This window comes from Microcaecilia unicolor, chromosome 5, assembly GCF_901765095.1.
Source record: "Microcaecilia unicolor chromosome 5, aMicUni1.1, whole genome shotgun sequence".
Classification (NCBI taxonomy): domain Eukaryota; kingdom Metazoa; phylum Chordata; class Amphibia; order Gymnophiona; family Siphonopidae; genus Microcaecilia; species Microcaecilia unicolor.
In genome coordinates this window covers 217,507,943-217,526,164 of record NC_044035.1, presented here as the reverse complement: position 1 = coordinate 217,526,164, position 18,222 = coordinate 217,507,943, and the positions used below count along the sequence as shown (strand labels likewise).

Here is an 18,222-nt window from a genome sequence, read left to right as displayed (position 1 = left end):
TTTAGGGCCAAATCCACAACTCCAGAATCATGAGGCAACTGAGTGCGCATCAGTTCTGGGTCCCCATGGATCCGGTACTGGGACTCGATCTTCTTGGGGATGTGGGGATTAGTTAAAGGCTTGGTCCAGTTCGCCAGCAATGTCTTTTTTAGGACATGGTGCATGGGTACAGTGGACGCTTCCTTAGGTGGAGAAGGATAGTCCAGGAGCTCAAACATTTCAGCCCTGGGCTCGTCCTCCACAACCACCGGGAAGGGGATGGCCGTAGACATCTCCCGGACAAAGGAAGCAAAAGACAGACTCTCGGGGGGAGAAAGCTGTCTCTCAGGAGAGGGAGTGGGATCGGAAGGAAGACCTTCAGACTCCTCGTCAGAGAAATATCTGGGGTCTTCTTCCTCTTCCCACGAGGCCTCACCCTCGGTGTCAGACACAAGTTCACGGACCTGTGTCTGCAACCGTGCCCGACTCGACTCTGTGGAGCCACGTCCACGATGGGGGCGTCGAGAGGTAGACTCCCTCGCCCGCATCGGTGAAGCTCCCTCCGCCGACGTAGTCGGGGAGCCATCCTGGGAGGCGGCGGCAGCCGGTACCGCACGCGGCACCGACGTCGGAGACCTCACCTCGGGCGATGGGCCAGCCGGCGCCACGCTCGACGGTACCGGCGGTGCTGGGCGCAACAGCTCTCCCAGAATCTCTGGGAGAACGGCCAGGAGGCTCTCGTTCAGAGCGGCTGCAGAGAAAGGCATGGAGGTCGATGCAGGCGTCGATGTCAGAACCTGTTCCGGGCGTGGAGGCTGTTCCGGGCTGTCCAGAGTGGAGCGCATCGACACCTCCTGAACAGAGGGTGAGCAGTCCTCTCGGTGCCGATGCCTGCTGGGTGCCGACTCCCTCGGCGACCCAGAGCTCTCGGTGCCGACATGGGAAGGAGACCGATGACGATGCTTCTTCGACTTCTTGGAACGAAGCATGTCACCGGAGCTTCCCGGCACCGACGAGGAGGACGTAGAATCCAGCCGTCGCTTCCTCGGGGCCGAGGCCGAAGGAGGTCGGTCTCGGGGGGGCTGTACCGCAGGAGCCCTCAGGGTAGGGGGAGACCCACCCGAAGGCTCACCGCCACCAGCAGGGGAATGGACAGCCCTCACCTGCACTCCAGACGAAGCACCACCGTCCGACGACATCAGCCGACGAGGTCCCGGTACCACCGACGTCGATGCAGCTGTCCGATGTCTCAGCGCCGATGCAGAGGGCCGATGCCTCGATGCACTCGATGCACTGGCGGCTGATGATGAAGTTCTGGACGCTGAAGACGTCGATGCACTCGATACCCCCGGTGCCGATGCCGACGAAGAGCCCGAGAACAAAACGTTCCACTGGGCCAATCTCGCTACCTGAGTTCGCTTTTGCAAAAGGGAACACAGACTACAGGCCTGCGGGCGGTGCCCAGCCCCCAAGCACTGAAGACACGACGCGTGCCTGTCAGAGAGCGAGATGACCCGGGCGCACTGGGTGCACTTCTTGAAGCCGCTGGGAGACTTCGATGTCATGGGCGGAAAAATCACGCTGGCGAGATCAAAAGTCGAAATGGCGGAAAAGGCACCCGAAAAACAAGGGGAAGAAAACTTCGACCCGAGGCCTAAAAGCAGCCTACCCCGACAACGAAAGAAAACTTACCGGGGCGAAAAAGCTGAAAATAGTGGGGGGAAAAAAGACCGGAGAGTCTCCTTCCACACAGAATGGTTTTGTTTTTTTTTGTTTTTTTTTTTTGAAACAACACGACGAACGCGCGAGGTCGACTTTGCGGGGCCCGACACGGCGAAAACACGACCGTACCGAGCGTGGACAAAAGAAGACTGATGAACACGAGCCGGTTCGGGCGGGAAGACGGCCGCGCATGCGCGGTGCGCATGGGCGCACGAGGACTAGCAAAGGCCTTTGCTAGTGAAGTTTCCGATTGGAGGGGCTGCCGTGGTCGTCACCCATCAGTGAGAACAAGCAGCCTGCTTGTCCTCGGAGAATCTTTGTTATATGCAAGCATGTAATTATTGAATTGCTCTTTTGGTGTCCATTTGTCTCAAGCTCTCCACGTCTTGATAAGCGGGGTGGTGATAAATAACTGCAACTCCAACTTCACTGATTAACTACTAAGACAACTTAACTTGGTACAGTATCTTCTTGGAAGACACTTGGGAGAGATACAGTTTTTTTCAATGGTACTTTAAATACACAGCTCCAGCTCATCCCTCCAACTCCATTTTCCATTCACTTTGAACATGCCGTCTCTTTTTACAGGATGTTCCTGTTCATCTCCTTTGGAGGATAACTCTCTTCTCAGCCCACAGCTTAATTAAGCTCAACAATAAGTTCCACCCTTCAACTTGGCTCCAGTCCTTTACTAGTGAGCTCTTCACTAGACATTAGGTGGCTGGATGGTTTCTTCCTGGGAAAAAAGCCTCCACTTCTTTCCCTGGGTCTAAGCTAGCATCTTCTTGGGAAGTCTCCTTCTTCCTTGGCAAAATTGCTCAGGGTAGCCTGTTCTTCTTAACCCTTTACCCACTATTCTCAAAGGATGTGCAGCTCTTCCCTAGTTAGAGCTCAGTCTGCTTCTTGGGTTTTAGGAACAAGGAATCCAACAACCTCCTTTCCTGTGAGTGCTGTCCTTTTACTGTTGCCCTGAGACGGGGGTGATTTTTTAGGGCCCATTCCCACAAGGCCATATACCGCTGGGAGGAAGATCTACACGCTACAGGGTGGTAGAAAACTGGGGCCTTAAATAAGCTAAGGAACCGTCCTAATTTCTTACATGGGTGCCCAGCAGTGCTAGGTGTTTATCACCCTGTGCTGTTTGCAGGGTAGTTCCACCCCTGCATGGGCATGAAAGGAGAATGTTCACTTTTACTGTAAGGAATTTATTGACTCCAGGCTTACATGTGTCTTGTAAGTTCAAGAAACACAAAAATAAATAGCTCTCAGGCCTGGCTGTTTAACGAATGCCGCAGCACAACTGAAAGAAGGTTGTAAACAACGTGATCACATCACACCATTTATACAAATACTTCAGTGGCAATTAGTACAATATAGCGCTAAATTTAAAACTCTGCATCTGATCTCCCCTCTCCTACCTTTCTTCTAAAGTATACATATTGAGATCTTTAAGTCTGTCCTCTTATGCTTTATGACAAAGACCACTGACCATTATAGTAGCTGCCCTTTGGACCAACCCCATCCTGTTTATATTTTTTTGATGGTGAGGACTCCAGAATTGTACACAGTATTCTAAATGAAGCATCACTGGAGACTTATACAGAGGCACCTCTTTTTTTTTCCTGCTGACCATTGCACCCAAGGATTTTTCTAATGTTTGCTGTTGCCTTTTCTACCTGTTTGGCCACCTTAAGATCATCAGATATGATCATCCCCAAGTTCCACCCTTCTTTTGTGCACAGAAGTACTTTACCCATTGTGCTGTATGACTTCTTCAAGTTCTTGCAGCCCAAATACATGACCCTGCATTTTTTAAAACAGTAAGGGCTCCTTTTACAATATCACACTAGCAGTTCTGGCATGGCAAATGTGATGAAGCCCATAGGAATTGATTGGCTTCATTGCGTTTGCCTCACCGGAATTGCTAGCATGGCATTGTAAAAGGAGCCCTAAATGTTAGCTGCCAAATTCTAGGCCAAGCTTTGCTAGATCCCTTCTCATGGTATCCACATCACCAGGGGTGTCTACTCTATTACAGATTTTCGTAACATCCGCACAGAGGCAAACCTTAGCAGACAACCCTTCTGCAATATCGCTCACAAAAATGTTAAAAAGAACCAGACCAGGTGGTACACCTGTAGTAACATCTCTTTTCTCAGACTGAACCCTATTCACCATTGCCCTTTGTTGTCTTCTATTCAAACAGTTTCTTTTCTTTCTTTCGTTTTTTTTGATGAAAGATTTTAATTTTACAATTCTGAAAAAAAGAACATAAGAATATGGAAGTCAATAGGAAATCAAAAATATAATGGAAAAAAACACCAAATCTTATTCCAACAAGCACACATCAAGAGGAAAGAAAGGGGCCCTTTTACTAAGCCATGGAAGGCACTAGCGCATGCCTATTACATGCCAAAAAGCACTGCTGGGGAACATGCTGAGGCATTCTGCGGTAGTGTGCCCATCAGCACGCACTAATCCTGCACTAAAAAATCTTTTAATTTTTTGGCGTGGGAGGCATGTCAGTGGGTAGTGAGTAGGTGTGCCCTGCACTAATTGTGTAGCACAGGTACATTGCCGCATGCTGCTCGATTAGCGCAGGATCCCTTACCACCTAGTAGATGGGTAGCAGTAAGGGCTTCCACGGTAATGGCCATTACAGGAATATATACAAAATGTGGCCATTTTGCCACCAGGCTAAAATTGGCCGCAGCACACGGGAAACCTACATACTGCAAACAGTGCTGACCACTTTTGAGTTCAGCTTAGTAAAAGGGCCCCAAAGTGATTATAAAAAAATAAGAAATATAAGTAATCAAAATCAGAAACTTAAACAAGGATCTGACACTAATAACAGTGCACAATAAGACTCCTGTACTCAAAAGCTAAACTGATCACCCATTATGACCTTGCAAGAACTTATCCAACTATAAAGAATCCTAAAATACACAAGCCTTATCCTGAAAAGATATCATATGGGGTCCTTTTACTAAGCAGTGGTAGGGTGTAAGGAATATGCCGAAAGGAAGAGGGACCCCAGCTACCCCCCCGGAGAAAAGAGAGCCGGAGGGTAGGAGGGAAGACCCTAAGGTTGCTCAGTTTTTTTCCAAGAGGGACATACCAATAAGAAACTACAACTCCCAGAAAGCCCCAGGAGAACCCAGGGTAAGGAGAAATAGGGTGCAGAACCAAGAAGCTCCAGAAGGGGGCTACCAGAAAAGGGGAAAAGCTGAGTCACCACCCTGGTGGAGGAGGTGGCTGAACCGGTGGCAGGAGAAGGAAAAGCAGCCTATCAGAGTTAATGAAGAAAAGTGTAATCAGCTGGAAAAGGGGTGGGGAGAGGAGAAAATGGACTGGGCTCCTGGAGGAGAAGAGGAGAATGAACCAGAGGCAATGGAGCAAGAGGAGGCAGAGCTGATCTTAGACGAACCCATGGAGCTCTTGGCTATGGCTCAGCCAGCACTCAAGGTATAGGGGGGAAGTCCTGGGTCAAGCGGGAGGAGGTCAGGAGAATAGAGACTGACCTAGAGGGTGGGACCCAAGGCTTTGAGCCCGCGCAAAGCCTGACTTAATTGAACTGTGCTGAGAGAAGCCTGGCTGTACTTGGACTGTGTTTAAAACAGCCTGACTTAATTGAACTGTGCTGAGAGAAGCCTGGCTGTACTTGGAATGTGGTTAAAACAGCCTGACTTAATTGAACTGTGCTGGGAGAAGCCTGGCTGTACTTGGACTGTGTTTAAAACAGCCTGACTTAATAGGAGGAAAACAGAGAGCTCCGGGCTGGTGGTGAGGAGTCTGCTCGGACTTAGCCAGTAGGAGCGTTGATTACAAGGGCTAATACGTGGGTAGTGTGTGCCAAAATCAGCACTACCGCAGGGGTAGCGTGGGCACCCTGCGGTAGTTTTAAAGTTGGTGCACACTGTTTCCTGTGGTAGAAAGTATTTTTTCTATTTTTTACCATGGGGGGCATTCCTGGGGTTAATCGGCCATATTGACACATGCTGCATGATTACCACATGGGTAGCGTTTGAGCCCTTACTTATAGGTCAGTGGGTGGTAGTAAGGGATCAGGCAGTAAATAGCCGTATGCTACTTTTCATTTTAGTGCACAGCTACTTACTGCCCTATTGAAAAATGCCTTTTTCCCGGCTGCAGTAAAAAATGGCCTAGTGTGTGCCAAAACCCCATAATTTACAAAGAAACTTGAGCAAATATGTGGATCCAGGAGCTATGACTCTAGGCTTCAAAGCCAAAAATGCTTTCCATCCAAGCTGAGTAGGTCTTGCAACATAAGGAAATACTATAACTGTGGCTCCACAAAAGGAAATATCTTTGTTTTTAAAATGTTGCAGCAAAACTGCAAGTTTATCTTTCTCATTCACAAAAGGCACCAAGAGAGTTGACTTAGAAGTAATAGTGTCCTGAGAGTCTTCCAGAAATCATGTTAAATCAAGTTCTGGGGATATTAACTGATCTACATCTTGATAGCTATCTGATGAAACCCATTTCTTACTAGAAATATAATAGTAATTAGCAACAGCCATTGTATCAGATAAAGGCAGTGCTAACACTTCCTTAAGATAGTAATATCTTGGGTGACAGCAGATAAATACAAGGAAATTTTTTAAAATACAGGTTTCTAACTGTGCAGGCATTTTCAAGTACTTCTAACTTATTAGTGACATACAACCCAGAGCTGGAAAAATTAAGAAAAATAATAAAAGATCTACAGCCACTACTCCAGGAGGATGAATTACTGAAAAAGATATTCCCATCCCCACCAGTGCTGGTCTTCCAACAGCCACCCAACTTGAAACACGAGCTAGTGAGAAGTAAGCTCCAACACAGACTTAAAAAGAAGAGAGTGGCACACATCCTTCAAATATATCTACTACTACTACTACTACTATTTAGCATTTCTATAGCGCTACAAGGCGTACGCAGCGCTGCACAAACATAGAAGAAAGACAGTCCCTGTTCAAAGAGCTTACAATCTAATAGACAAAAAATAAAGTAAGCAAATCAATTAATGTGTACAGGAAGGAGGAGAGGAGGGTAGGTGGAGGCGAGTGGTTACGAGTTATCCAGCTGCAAACTATGCCAAAACATTTCACAGGATCCCACATTCATTCAGAAAAGAAAAATATTCAACGTAACTCTTCTTCTTACGATTCCCCAATGTATTTGTCACACATGAACTTTACTTTACCACTACTACACTTTGTATTTGTTATAACTGGTATTGGCGATCGCCTCTACGGTACCATGTAAGCCACATTGAGCCTGCAAATAGGTGGGAAAATGTGGGATACAAATGTAACAAATAAATAAACATAAAGGAGTTCTTCACACGCTCATCTTCCAATGTGATATATATCATTCAGTGTAAAAAATGCGACGAAGGGTGCTACATTGGAGAAACAAGCCAGATGCTAAAGAAGAGATTTAATTTACATAGATATATGAAAAATGCCAGTACCAACCAGAATGTCACCTCTGTGGGACAGCACTTTAAAAAAGCAGAACACTGTACCAATGATTTTATGGTAAGAATACTAAAAGGGAACTTTAAAACAATACAGGAATGTAAGTCCTTTGAAGACACTCACCAGACAGGACTTAACAAAGATCTGGGTTTTCTAGCCCATTATAAATCATAAAATTCTACTGCTTTGACACCCTCTTATCACCATGCATATCTCCCTGTCCCTCATCCACCTGGCCCTCCCTATCCCTCAGCTAGCCTACCCTCATCCTGTTAGACTGTCACTGAAATGCTTTGATGTTTCACTTGTATATATACTGTCATCTATCAACATTTGCTTATTTCTGATCTGACAAAGAAAGGGCTACCTTTGAAAGCTAATAAAAAATATATTAAGTTAGTCCAATAAAAAAGGTATCATCTTGTTTTATTTTATTCTATTTCTATTGATTAACTTATTAACTCAACCCCATCACTAAAACTGAGGCTGCCTACAAAGGAGCCACCTGGGCTTCCAATGATTATAAATGTTTATCCAAAACAGCCTCTTGAGAAAAAGTCACATTATAGGTAATTACATTTTAAAGCCAATCTCCATGCAAGAAACAAGCAACCATAAATCTTTTAAAGTAACTTCCTGCTGACCCCCCTGAGTACTGGGTTGCTGGACCCCCTCAGGCAATAGTAAAACTGTTGGCAAATTTGTATAAGTCAATAAAATGTTTGGGGTCTTAACTCATAGCTGCCTCTACTCCAAGGGAGATAAATCATCTACTTCCAACACCCCAAAAGAGCATGTCTTATTAGGAGGGCAAGGAAGAATAGTATGTTCCAAGAAGCTCAAAGAAATGCCAACTGGAGATAGTACCTGCAAACTTGGAGAACCAACAGCTCCCGCAGGGATAAGATGTTTGCCCATTGATCCAGATACAGCAGCCACACCAGACTTGGCCCTTGTCTTCGGCTTCCCTATGGAGATTAACATCTTTAATAACACCAGTCAAACATTAGCAATATTCCAATACTTTGCCAGTGCTCCATTAGTACTACAAGGTGCTCCTAAGAGGCAGGGTGTTTCTTTGGACACTCCCCTTCGGGCACATGTCTGTGGTCGCACACCACAATCTCGCAAGCCTCTTGTTGGCCCTATGCGGCCCCTCAGTGAAGTCACATCGCACATCTGTGGAGATGCCTGTTGGTCTTGGCACAGAAAGAAACACCTCCAGGAGCAAATGGCAGTGCCGATGAATTTGGCACAAAATACACCTCAGTCACAATGAGTTTGAGAGGCAAAGGGGGCCCCTGAAAGGGATTATGACACAGTGACAAATGTTAGGAGTGTGTCACATGCATTTGAAAATTTTTCTCGCTCTCAGGCTCTTTGAGCCCTTTCTCTCTTTCATTAGAGCCTCAGTGCCAGTGCACTGATTCTGATTACTGCTTTCATGAGAAGCGAGCCTAAAACCAGGGGCCCAGACAAAAGGAAGAAATCTGAGCATATCATCTGGTGTCCTTTGTCTCCCCTTCCCCTTCCTCATTCCTTTTCCCCGCCTCTACAAATACATGTGTTGTGAAACCTATGTACTCTGGCTTGTATACTAGAAGGAAGTCTTTAGGCATTCATTGTGAGAGTTGATGTAGTCTTAATACTGCAGTTCCATGTGTGTGTGTACTGTGGTCTAGATTTGTGGGAGAACTATAGAATAGGAACTCAGAAAGAAAGACAACCCCCTCCCGATATTCAAATCTATTTAACCAACAGGAACGGCTCCTGGCTGGTTAAATAACATTTAAGCGCCCAACCATGGATATTCAACGGGAGATAACCAGTTATCTTCCACTGAATATCCCAGTTAGTGGCTAATCGCTAACCAGCTATATTGCGTAATATAACTGGTTAGGTGTGGATAGTCAGGGCCAAACTGGCTATGTTTAGTGGTCAAAATAGGCCGCTTAAATAGCAGGCCTATCTTTGACCACTAAAAAGTTAACCAGTTAGCGCTGAATATTGGCATAGCCAGTTAACTTTTTATCGGCCAAAATAAATCCAGATAGTCAGTTGCTGGTCAGCGGAAACAGCCTGGCATTGAATATCTGGGTTTAACACCAGCAGCAGACAGCAAGTATGCTGTCCACCTCTGGCTGAATATTGGGCCCATAATTCTTATTCAAGAAATGGCCAATTTCAGTTGTCATGTAGTGGGGTAGGAGTGGAGAATAGAGAGTGAACATACAGGAAACGGATGTATTCCTATATCCAGCTTACAATGGGCAAGTATGCATTAGAATGCTCTTCCCTTGCTCCCAAGCTGCAACAAGGAAAAGCAGAGAACATGCAAGAGATTGCTTCCCCTGTCTCCAGACTCTCACAGATGTCAAACACATAGGAGACTACTCTTGCCCTGTCCCTAGGCTCTTAGAGAGTATGTAAGAAAATCCTCATGGTTCCTCCTATATCTCTTAGCACTTCTCTGAAATCCAGTTGAATCTTAGTTTGCCTTTTTGTTCCTTTCTCTTGCAGTAAGTATGCCTTGCCAGACTGGGACCTGGACTTGTCTACATCTTTCCGGAGAGATTTTCAAACTCAGTCCTTGCCTGAGATGTTGAAGAAGTTTTTAGCTCCACTGAAGGAATATTTCAAATGTTTTCCAGAATTCTTATAGACAACAGCTGACATTTTTATTTTCTTTAACTGCATATTAAAATATGTTAAATAAACAAATATTCTTGCACAAGCATTTTGTTTTCTATTTAATCAAGTTTTTATAAAATGGCAACAACAAAATGCCCAAAATAAAGGCTATAAAAGAAATTGGTTAGACAAACAAGAAAATGCAGGAATAATGGGATTGGTCACTATCAAATATTCAAACTGAGATTTAATTCTCTTTTTCAGTGTGTATTTCAGAAATATCCAGCAGGATTTCTAAATGCAACAGTAAGATATTGCCTAAATACAGAATAAGGAAGATCAGTTAAAATATTCTATTTATCTCTTAAGGAGGCTAATCTTCAAAAGCAATTTATTTTATTTATTTTTTGTTACATTTGTACCCCATGCTTTCCCACTCATGGCAGGCTCAATGCGGCTTACATATTGTATACAGGTACTTATTTGTACCTGGGGCAATGGAGGGTTAAGTGACTTGCTCAGAGTCACAAGGAGCTGCCTGTGCCTGAAGTGGGAATTGAACTCAGTTCCTCAGGACCAAAGTCCACCACCCTAACCACTAGGACAAGTTTGTGGATCCACTACTTCCATGCACATTAGGGGAATCCTAAAATCTGGCCTGTTTGCAGCCTTCATGGACTGAACTTTGACAAGCCTTGGTTAAACTGACAAGTTTTAAAAAGTTAAGTATTTATCTTACTACTACTATCACTTATCATTTCTGTAATGCTATTAGATAAGTACATAAGTACATAAGTAGTGCCATACTGGGAAAGACCAAAGGTCCATCTAGCCCAGCATCCTGTCACCGACAGTGGCCAATCCAGGTCAAGGGCACCTGGCACGCTCCCCAAACGTAAAAACATTCCAGACAAGTTGTACCTAAAAATGAGGAATTTTTCCAGTCCATTTAATAGCGGTCTATGGACTTGTCCTTTAGGAATCTATCTAACCCCTTTTTAAACTCCGTCAAGCTAACCGCCCGTACCACGTTCTCCGGCAATGAATTCCAGAGTCTAATTACACGTTGGGTGAAGAAAAATTTTCTCCGATTCGTTTTAAATTTACCACACTGTAGCTTCAACTCATGCCCTCTAGTCCTAGTATTTTTGGATAGCGTGAACAGTCGCTTCACATCCACCCGATCCATTCCACTCATTATTTTATACACTTCTATCATATCTCCCCTCAGCCGTCTCTTCTCCAAGCTGAAAAGCCCTAGCCTTCTCAGCCTCTCTTCATAGGAAAGTCGTCCCATCCCCACTATCATTTTCGTCGCCCTTCGCTGTACCTTTTCCAATTCTACTATATCTTTTTTGAGATACGGAGACCAGTACTGAACACAATACTCCAGGTGCGGTCGCACCATGGAGCGATACAACGGCATTATAACATCCGCACACCTGGACTCCATACCCTTCTTAATAACACCCAACATTCTATTCGCTTTCCTAGCCGCAGCAGCACACTGAGCAGAAGGTTTCAGCGTATCATCGACGACGACACCCAGATCCCTTTCTTGATCCGTAACTCCTAACGCGGAACCTTGCAAGACGTAGCTATAATTCGGGTTCCTCTTACCCACATGCATCACTTTGCACTTGTCAACATTGAACTTCATCTGCCACTTGCACGCCCATTCTCCCAGTCTCGCAAGGTCCTCCTGTAATCGTTCACATTCCTCCTGCGACTTGACGACCCTGAATAATTTTGTGTCATCGGCGAATTTAATTACCTCACTAGTTATTCCCATCTCTAGGTCATTTATAAATACATTAAAAAGCAACGGACCCAGCACAGACCCCTGCGGGACCCCACTAACTACCCTCCTCCACTGAGAATACTGGCCACGCAATCCTACTCTCTGTTTCCTATCTTTCAACCAGTTCTTAATCCATAATAATACCCTACCTCCGATTCCATGACTCTGCAATTTCTTCAGGAGTCTTTCGTGCGGCACTTTGTCAAACGCCTTCTGAAAATCCAGATATACAATATCAACCGGCTCCCCATTGTCCACATGTTTGCTTACCCCTTCAAAAAAATGCATTAGATTGGTGAGGCAAGACTTCCCTTCACTAAATCCGTGCTGACTTTGTCTCATCAGTCCATGTTTTTGTATATGCTCTGCAATTTTATTCTTAATAATAGCCTCCACCATCTTGCCCGGCACCGACGTCAGACTCACCGGTCTATAATTTCCCGGATCTCCTCTGGAACCCTTCTTAAAAATCGGAGTAACATTGGCTACCCTCCAGTCTTCCGGTACTACACTCGATTTTAGGGACAGATTGCATATTTCTAACAGTAGCTCCGCAAGTTCATTTTTTAGTTCTATTAATACTCTGGGATGAATACCATCAGGTCCCGGTGATTTACTACTCTTCAGCTTGCTGAACTGACCCATTACATCCTCCAAGGTTACAGAGAATTTGTTTAGTTTCTCCGATTCCCCCGCTTCAAATATTCTTTCCGGCACCGGTGTCCCCCCCAAATCCTCCTCGGTGAAGACCGAAGCAAAGAATTCGTTTAATTTCTCCGCTACGGCTTTGTCCTCCTTGATCGCCCCTTTAACACCATTTTCGTCCAGCGGCCCAACCGACTCTTTGGCCGGTTTCCTGCTTTTAATGTATCTAAAAAAGTTTTTACTATGTATTTTTGCTTCCAACGCTAATTTCTTCTCAAAGTCCTTTTTTGCCCTCCTTATCTCCGCTTTGCATTTGGCTTGGCATTCCTTATGATCTATCCTGTTACTTTCAGTTGGTTCTCTTCTCCACTTTCTGAAGGATTGTTTTTTGGCTCTAATGATTTCCTTTATCTTACTGTTTAGCCACGCCGGCTGACGTTTAGTCTTTTTTTCCCTTTTTTCTAATACGTGGAATATATTTGTCCTGAACCTCCAGGATGGCGTTTTTAAACAGCATCCACGCCTGATGCAAGTTTTTTACTCTGCGAGCTGCTCCTTTCAGTCTTTTTTTCACCATTTTTCTCATTTTGTCGTAATCACCTTTTCTATAGTTAAACGCTAGCGTACTTGATTTCCTAGTTTCACTTCCTTCAATGCCAATATCAAAACCGATCATATTATGATCACTGTTATCAAGCGGCCCTCGTATCGTTACCCCCTGCACTAGATCATGAGCACCACTAAGGACTAAGTCTAGTATTTTTCCTTCTCTTGTCGGCTCCTGAACTAGCTGTTCCATGAAGCTGTCCTTGATTTCATCAAGAAATCTTATGTCCCTTGCGTGTACAGATGTTACATTACCCCAGTCTATATGCGGGTAATTGAAATCCCCCATTATTATTGTGTTGCCCAGTTTGTTTGCGTCCCTGATTTCCTTTAACATTTCCGCATCCGTCTGTTCGTCCTGGCCAGGCGGACGGTAGTACACTCCTATCACTATCCTTTTCCCCTTTGCACATGGAATTTCAATCCACAGTGATGTTTGCAGCGCTGTACATAAAACACTTATGAGACAGACCCTGCTTGACAGAGCTTACAATCTATTCAAGACAGACAAAAAGGACAAATAAGAGATTAAAACAAACATGGATAATAAACCAATGATTAGGGAGTTAAGAGTTAAAATCAGCCTCAAAAAAAGTGGATTTTTTGCCTAGATTTGAATAGGGCCAGAGATGGAGCAAAACATACTGATTCGGGAAGCCTATTTCAGGCAAACTGTGCAGTAAGGTAAAAGGAACAGAGTCTGGAGTTGGCAACAGAGGAGAAGGGTACAGAATGAATTGCCAGATGAACTGGGTTCCTGGGGAGGGGTGTAGGGAGAGGTAAGAGACACTGAGCTGCAGAATGAATGCCCATGTAAGTTATTAAGAGGGGTTTTAATTGTAAATGGAAATGTATAGGGAGCCAAAGAAGTGACTTGAAGAGAGGAGTTAGGTAAGTGTAGTGACAATGGCAGAAGATAAGTCATGCAGCAGAATTTTGAACAGATTGAAGGGGAGAGAGATGGTTTAGTGAGAGACCTGTGAAAATCAAGTTGCAGTAATCTAAGCTTGAAGTGATGAGAGTATGAATAAGGGTTTTGGTAGTATGCTCAGAAAAGAAAAGACAAATTTGGTGATGACAGAGAGAAAGGGCAGATTTTAGTTGTTTGGTATATACAGAGAAAGAGAGAGGAGTCAAAAGTGACCCCAAGGTTACTAGCTTAGAATGAGAGTGTTATCCACAGATACAGAGGACAGGGGAAGAGGAGAGGTGGGTTTATGGGGAAATTAAGAAGTTCAGTCTTGGCCATGTTCAGTTTCAGATGGCAGTTAGATAGGAGTCATCACCATAAAGATGATACTGAAAACCATGAGATCAGAGCACCATAGGAGATCAGTGTATAGAGAGGAGAAGAGAGTTCCCAAGACAGCCCTGAAGTACACCAACTGACAGTGGGATAGCAGTAGAGGAGGCATATACTAAAATTCTGATTGGAGATAAAAGAAAACCAAGATAGAGCAGAGTCCTGAAATCCAAGTGAGTACAGCATATCAAGGAGCAGGTGGTGATCAGTGTAAAAAAACAGAAAATAGGTCAAGAAGGATAAAGATTGAATAAAAGCTCTTAGAACTGGCCAGAACAGGCCACTTGAGGCTCGGCAGGGGCTGTTTCTGTTGAATGTAAAGGGTAAAAGCTGGATTGTAGTGGATCAATAATAGTTGAGATGAAAAAAATTAAGACAATGGCAGTAAATAGGTTCAAGTAGCTTGGATAAGACTACTACTACTACTATTTAGCATTTCTATAGCGCTACAAGGCATATGCAGCGCTGCACAAACATAGAAGAAAGACAGTCCCTGCTCAAAGAGCTTACAATCTAATAGACAAAAAAATAAATAAAGTAAGCAAATCAAATCAATTAATGTGAACGGGAAGGAAGAGAGGGAGGGTAGGTGGAGGCGAGTGGTTACGAGTCAAAAGCAATGTTAAAGAGGTGGGCTTTCAGTCTAGATTTAAAGGTGGCCAAGGATGGGGCAAGACGTAGGGGCTCAGGAAGTTTATTCCAGACGTAGGGTGCAGCGAGACAGAAGGCGCGAAGTCTGGAGTTGGCAGTAGTGGAGAAGGGAACAGATAAGAAGGATTTATCCATGGAGCGGAGTGCACGGGAAGGGGTGTAGGGAAGGACGAGTGTGGAGAGATACTGGGGAGCAGCAGAGTGAGTACATTTATAGGTTAGTAGAAGAAGTTTGAACAGGATGCGAAAACGGATAGGGAGCCAGTGAAGGGTCTTGAGGAGAGGGGTAGTATGAGTAAAGCGACCCTGGCGGAAGATGAGACGGGCAGCAGAGTTTTGAACCGACTGGAGGAGTGAGATAGGGTGATAATTGGAAGGGTAGGTAGGTTCCAGTGAAGGTTTTTTGAGAGGTGGTGCAACTACAGCATGGTTGGATTGTGAAAGACTGAGGATATGACAGATAGAAGGGATCACAGTAGGAAAGACGGTCTCAGGCTCTAAACAAACAGTCACGGACTCTGGAACAACGTGAGCCCTTGGCCTACTGTCATCGAGTGGCAGCAGGAGGCAACCCCCCCCCCCCCCCCAACCAGGACTGGACTAACAAGCAAGAATGGAACTGAAGCTGTAGGCAGGCAGGACTGGAGCTGAAGCTGTAGGCAGGCAGGGCTGGAATAGACAAGACTGGAACAGCAGGACTAGAGCTGAAGCTGTAGGCAGGCAATGCTGGAACAGACAAGACTGGAACAGCAGGACTGGAGCTGAAGCTGTAGGCAGGCAATGCTGGAACACACGGGACTGGAGCTGAAGCTGTAGGCAGGCAATGCTGGAACACACAGGACTGGAGCTGAAGCTGTAGACAGGCAATGATGGAACACACAGGACTGGAACTGAAGCTGTAGACAGACAAGACTGGAACAACAGGACTGGAGCTGAAGGTAGAGGGGATTAGAGCAAGCAAGGCAGACTAGGCAGAACACAAAGCTGACCTACACAGACAAACAACAGAACTAAGGCTGACCCTAGCACACAAACAAACAGAGAGGAACAGAAGCAGAAGTGCACACAGGCACCCTAAACAAGAAATCAAGACAGAAGTGCCCACGAGCACACAGACTATGAACAAAACAGAACTGCTTCACTGCACACGGACCAACCTGGAGACCTTTGGCATTGCAAAGGCCCTGAATGAAAGTCCACCACTTCCTTATAAAGGCCCTCACTAATGATGTCACAACTACAGGACAGAGGCAGGAAACACACTGAACACCAAAGTGAGGCTTGAAACACACAGGAAGTGGAAACACTACAGGAAAGAAACAACAGTGCAAGGTGAAAGAACAGACAGGAGCCAGCTCAGAAGCTGACCATCGGGAAATAAAGTGAGTCAAAGAGAGGTCACGACCACAGTCGTGACAAAGACAGAGCTGAGTAGTTGGATAGGAATGGGATCAGAGGAACAGGTAGATTGGAGGAGGAAAGAAGATGTGCAGTTTCTTCTTCAGTGATGTAGATAATGAAGAAAAGATATCAGGGGTTGGTTGTGAGAATGCAGTGGGGGGAGGGGAGATGGAGGTGACCTGATGGGGAACTCAAGGTTAATATTATGAACCTTGTTATGGAACTGCTCAACCATCGTTTGGGGAGAAAAGGGAAGGGTTGGTGGTTGAGCCACCTTGAAGAGAGAATTCAATATAGCAAAGAGCGAGGGTTGAAGCCAAGAGAGTTTGTCAATTGGATGTAATAGTCCTGTTTTGCAAGTGCAAGAGAAGGCTGGAGGGAGGTCAGCAAGAATTTAAAATATGTGAAGTCAACATGGATGTGGGATTTTAGCAAAAGACGCTCAGCAGAGTGGGCACAGGAAAGTAGGTAGTGGATTTGGAGGTCACCCGTCCCTGCAAGAATTTAATGGTACATAAATAAAATTCTGGTCGGCTTGCTCATTCTCTGGGTTTGAGCTACAGCACTGCAGACAAGGAAGGAACAGAAGCTAGATTTTGGAACACTCTGGTGTGCACACGTAAGATTTGTCTCTGATTCACTAGCACTGTGTGCTGAGAGGTCGCTATGTGCATGCGCCAATAGGTCAGGTGACATCTGATTCTTATGCCTGTGTCAGAGATGAGGTCTGCGCATCAGCCTGGGAGCAGAAAGGATTAATAGTAACATAGTAAGTGACAGCAGATAAAAACCTGAATGGTCCAGTCTGCCCAATAGTCATGCTCATTATCAGTTCATAATTAAATCAACAATGAACATGATGTTATATACTTGATTATGGTCTTTCTTTGGCGTTTGTGGTACATAGACCATAGAAGTCCACCCGGCCTTATCCTTATGTTCCAACTGCAGGAGTTGTCATTCAAGCTCACTCCAAACTATTTGTCTTCTCATTTGCAGGGAAACAGACCATAAAAGTCTGTCCAGCACTGTCCTCATGTTCCAGCAGTGGCGTAGCTACGTGGGGCCTGAGGGGGCCTGGGCCCCCGTAGATTCCAGCCTGGACCCCCCTCCCGGCGAACCCGCCGCCGCCTACCTTCACTTTTGCTGGCGGGGGACCCCACTCCCTGCCAGCTGACGTCCTCTCCGTCCTGCTGTTGCATGCATTGCTGACGTCCTGCATGTTGTACGTGCGACGTCAGACTCAGAGAACAGAACTCTGTTCTCTGAGTCTGACGTCCTACACGTACAACGTGCAGGACGTCAGCAATGCATGCAACAAGAGCAGGAGCAGGACGGAGAGGACGTCGGCTGGCGGGGAGTGGGGTCCCCCGCCAGCAAAAGTGAAGGTAGGCGGCGGCGGGGGAGGGTTCGCGGCGGGAGGGGGGTCGGAAAAGACGTGGGGGGGCGCCGCCGGGGGGGGGCTAAAATGTGCCCCCTCCCCTCGGGCTTTGGACCCTCCTCCCACGGAAGTCTGGCTACGCCCCTGTGTTCCAGTCACTAAAGTTGCTGTCTAAGCCCTTTCCAGCCCATCCTAAACCAGATTGCCATATACAGTGGGGGAAATAAGTATTTGATCCCTTGCTGATTTTGTAAGTTTGCCCACTGACAAAGACATGAGCAGCCCATAATTGAAGGGTAGGTTATTGGTAACAGTGAGAGATAGCACATCACAAATTAAATCCAGAAAATCACATTGTGGAAAGTATATGAATTTATTTGCATTCTGCAGAGGGAAATAAGTATTTGATCCCCCACCAACCAGTAAGAGATCTGGCCCCTACAGACCAGGTAGATGCTCCAAATCAACTCGTTACCTGCATGACAGACAGCTGTCGGCAATGGTCACCTGTATGAAAGACACCTGTCCACAGACTCAGTGAATCAGTCAGACTCTAACCTCTACAAAATGGCCAAGAGCAAGGAGCTGTCTAAGGATGTCAGGGACAAGATCATAC

At 45.6% G+C, this 18,222-nt stretch overlaps 1 protein-coding gene across 2 annotated transcripts in view; it reads left to right on the top strand.

Annotated features, from left to right (window-relative positions):
- Nucleotides 1-9,862, top strand: part of DNMT3L (DNA methyltransferase 3 like) — a 232,382-nt gene extending 222,520 nt beyond the window's left edge. For both annotated transcript variants that reach the window (XM_030204938.1, XM_030204937.1), the window contains one exon: nt 9,708-9,862. In XM_030204938.1, coding sequence (XP_030060798.1) covers nt 9,708-9,849 — 142 coding nt within the window. In that variant the 3' untranslated portion in view covers nt 9,850-9,862. The remainder of the gene's footprint in view (nt 1-9,707) is intronic.
- Nucleotides 9,863-18,222: the final 8,360 nt, after the last annotated feature.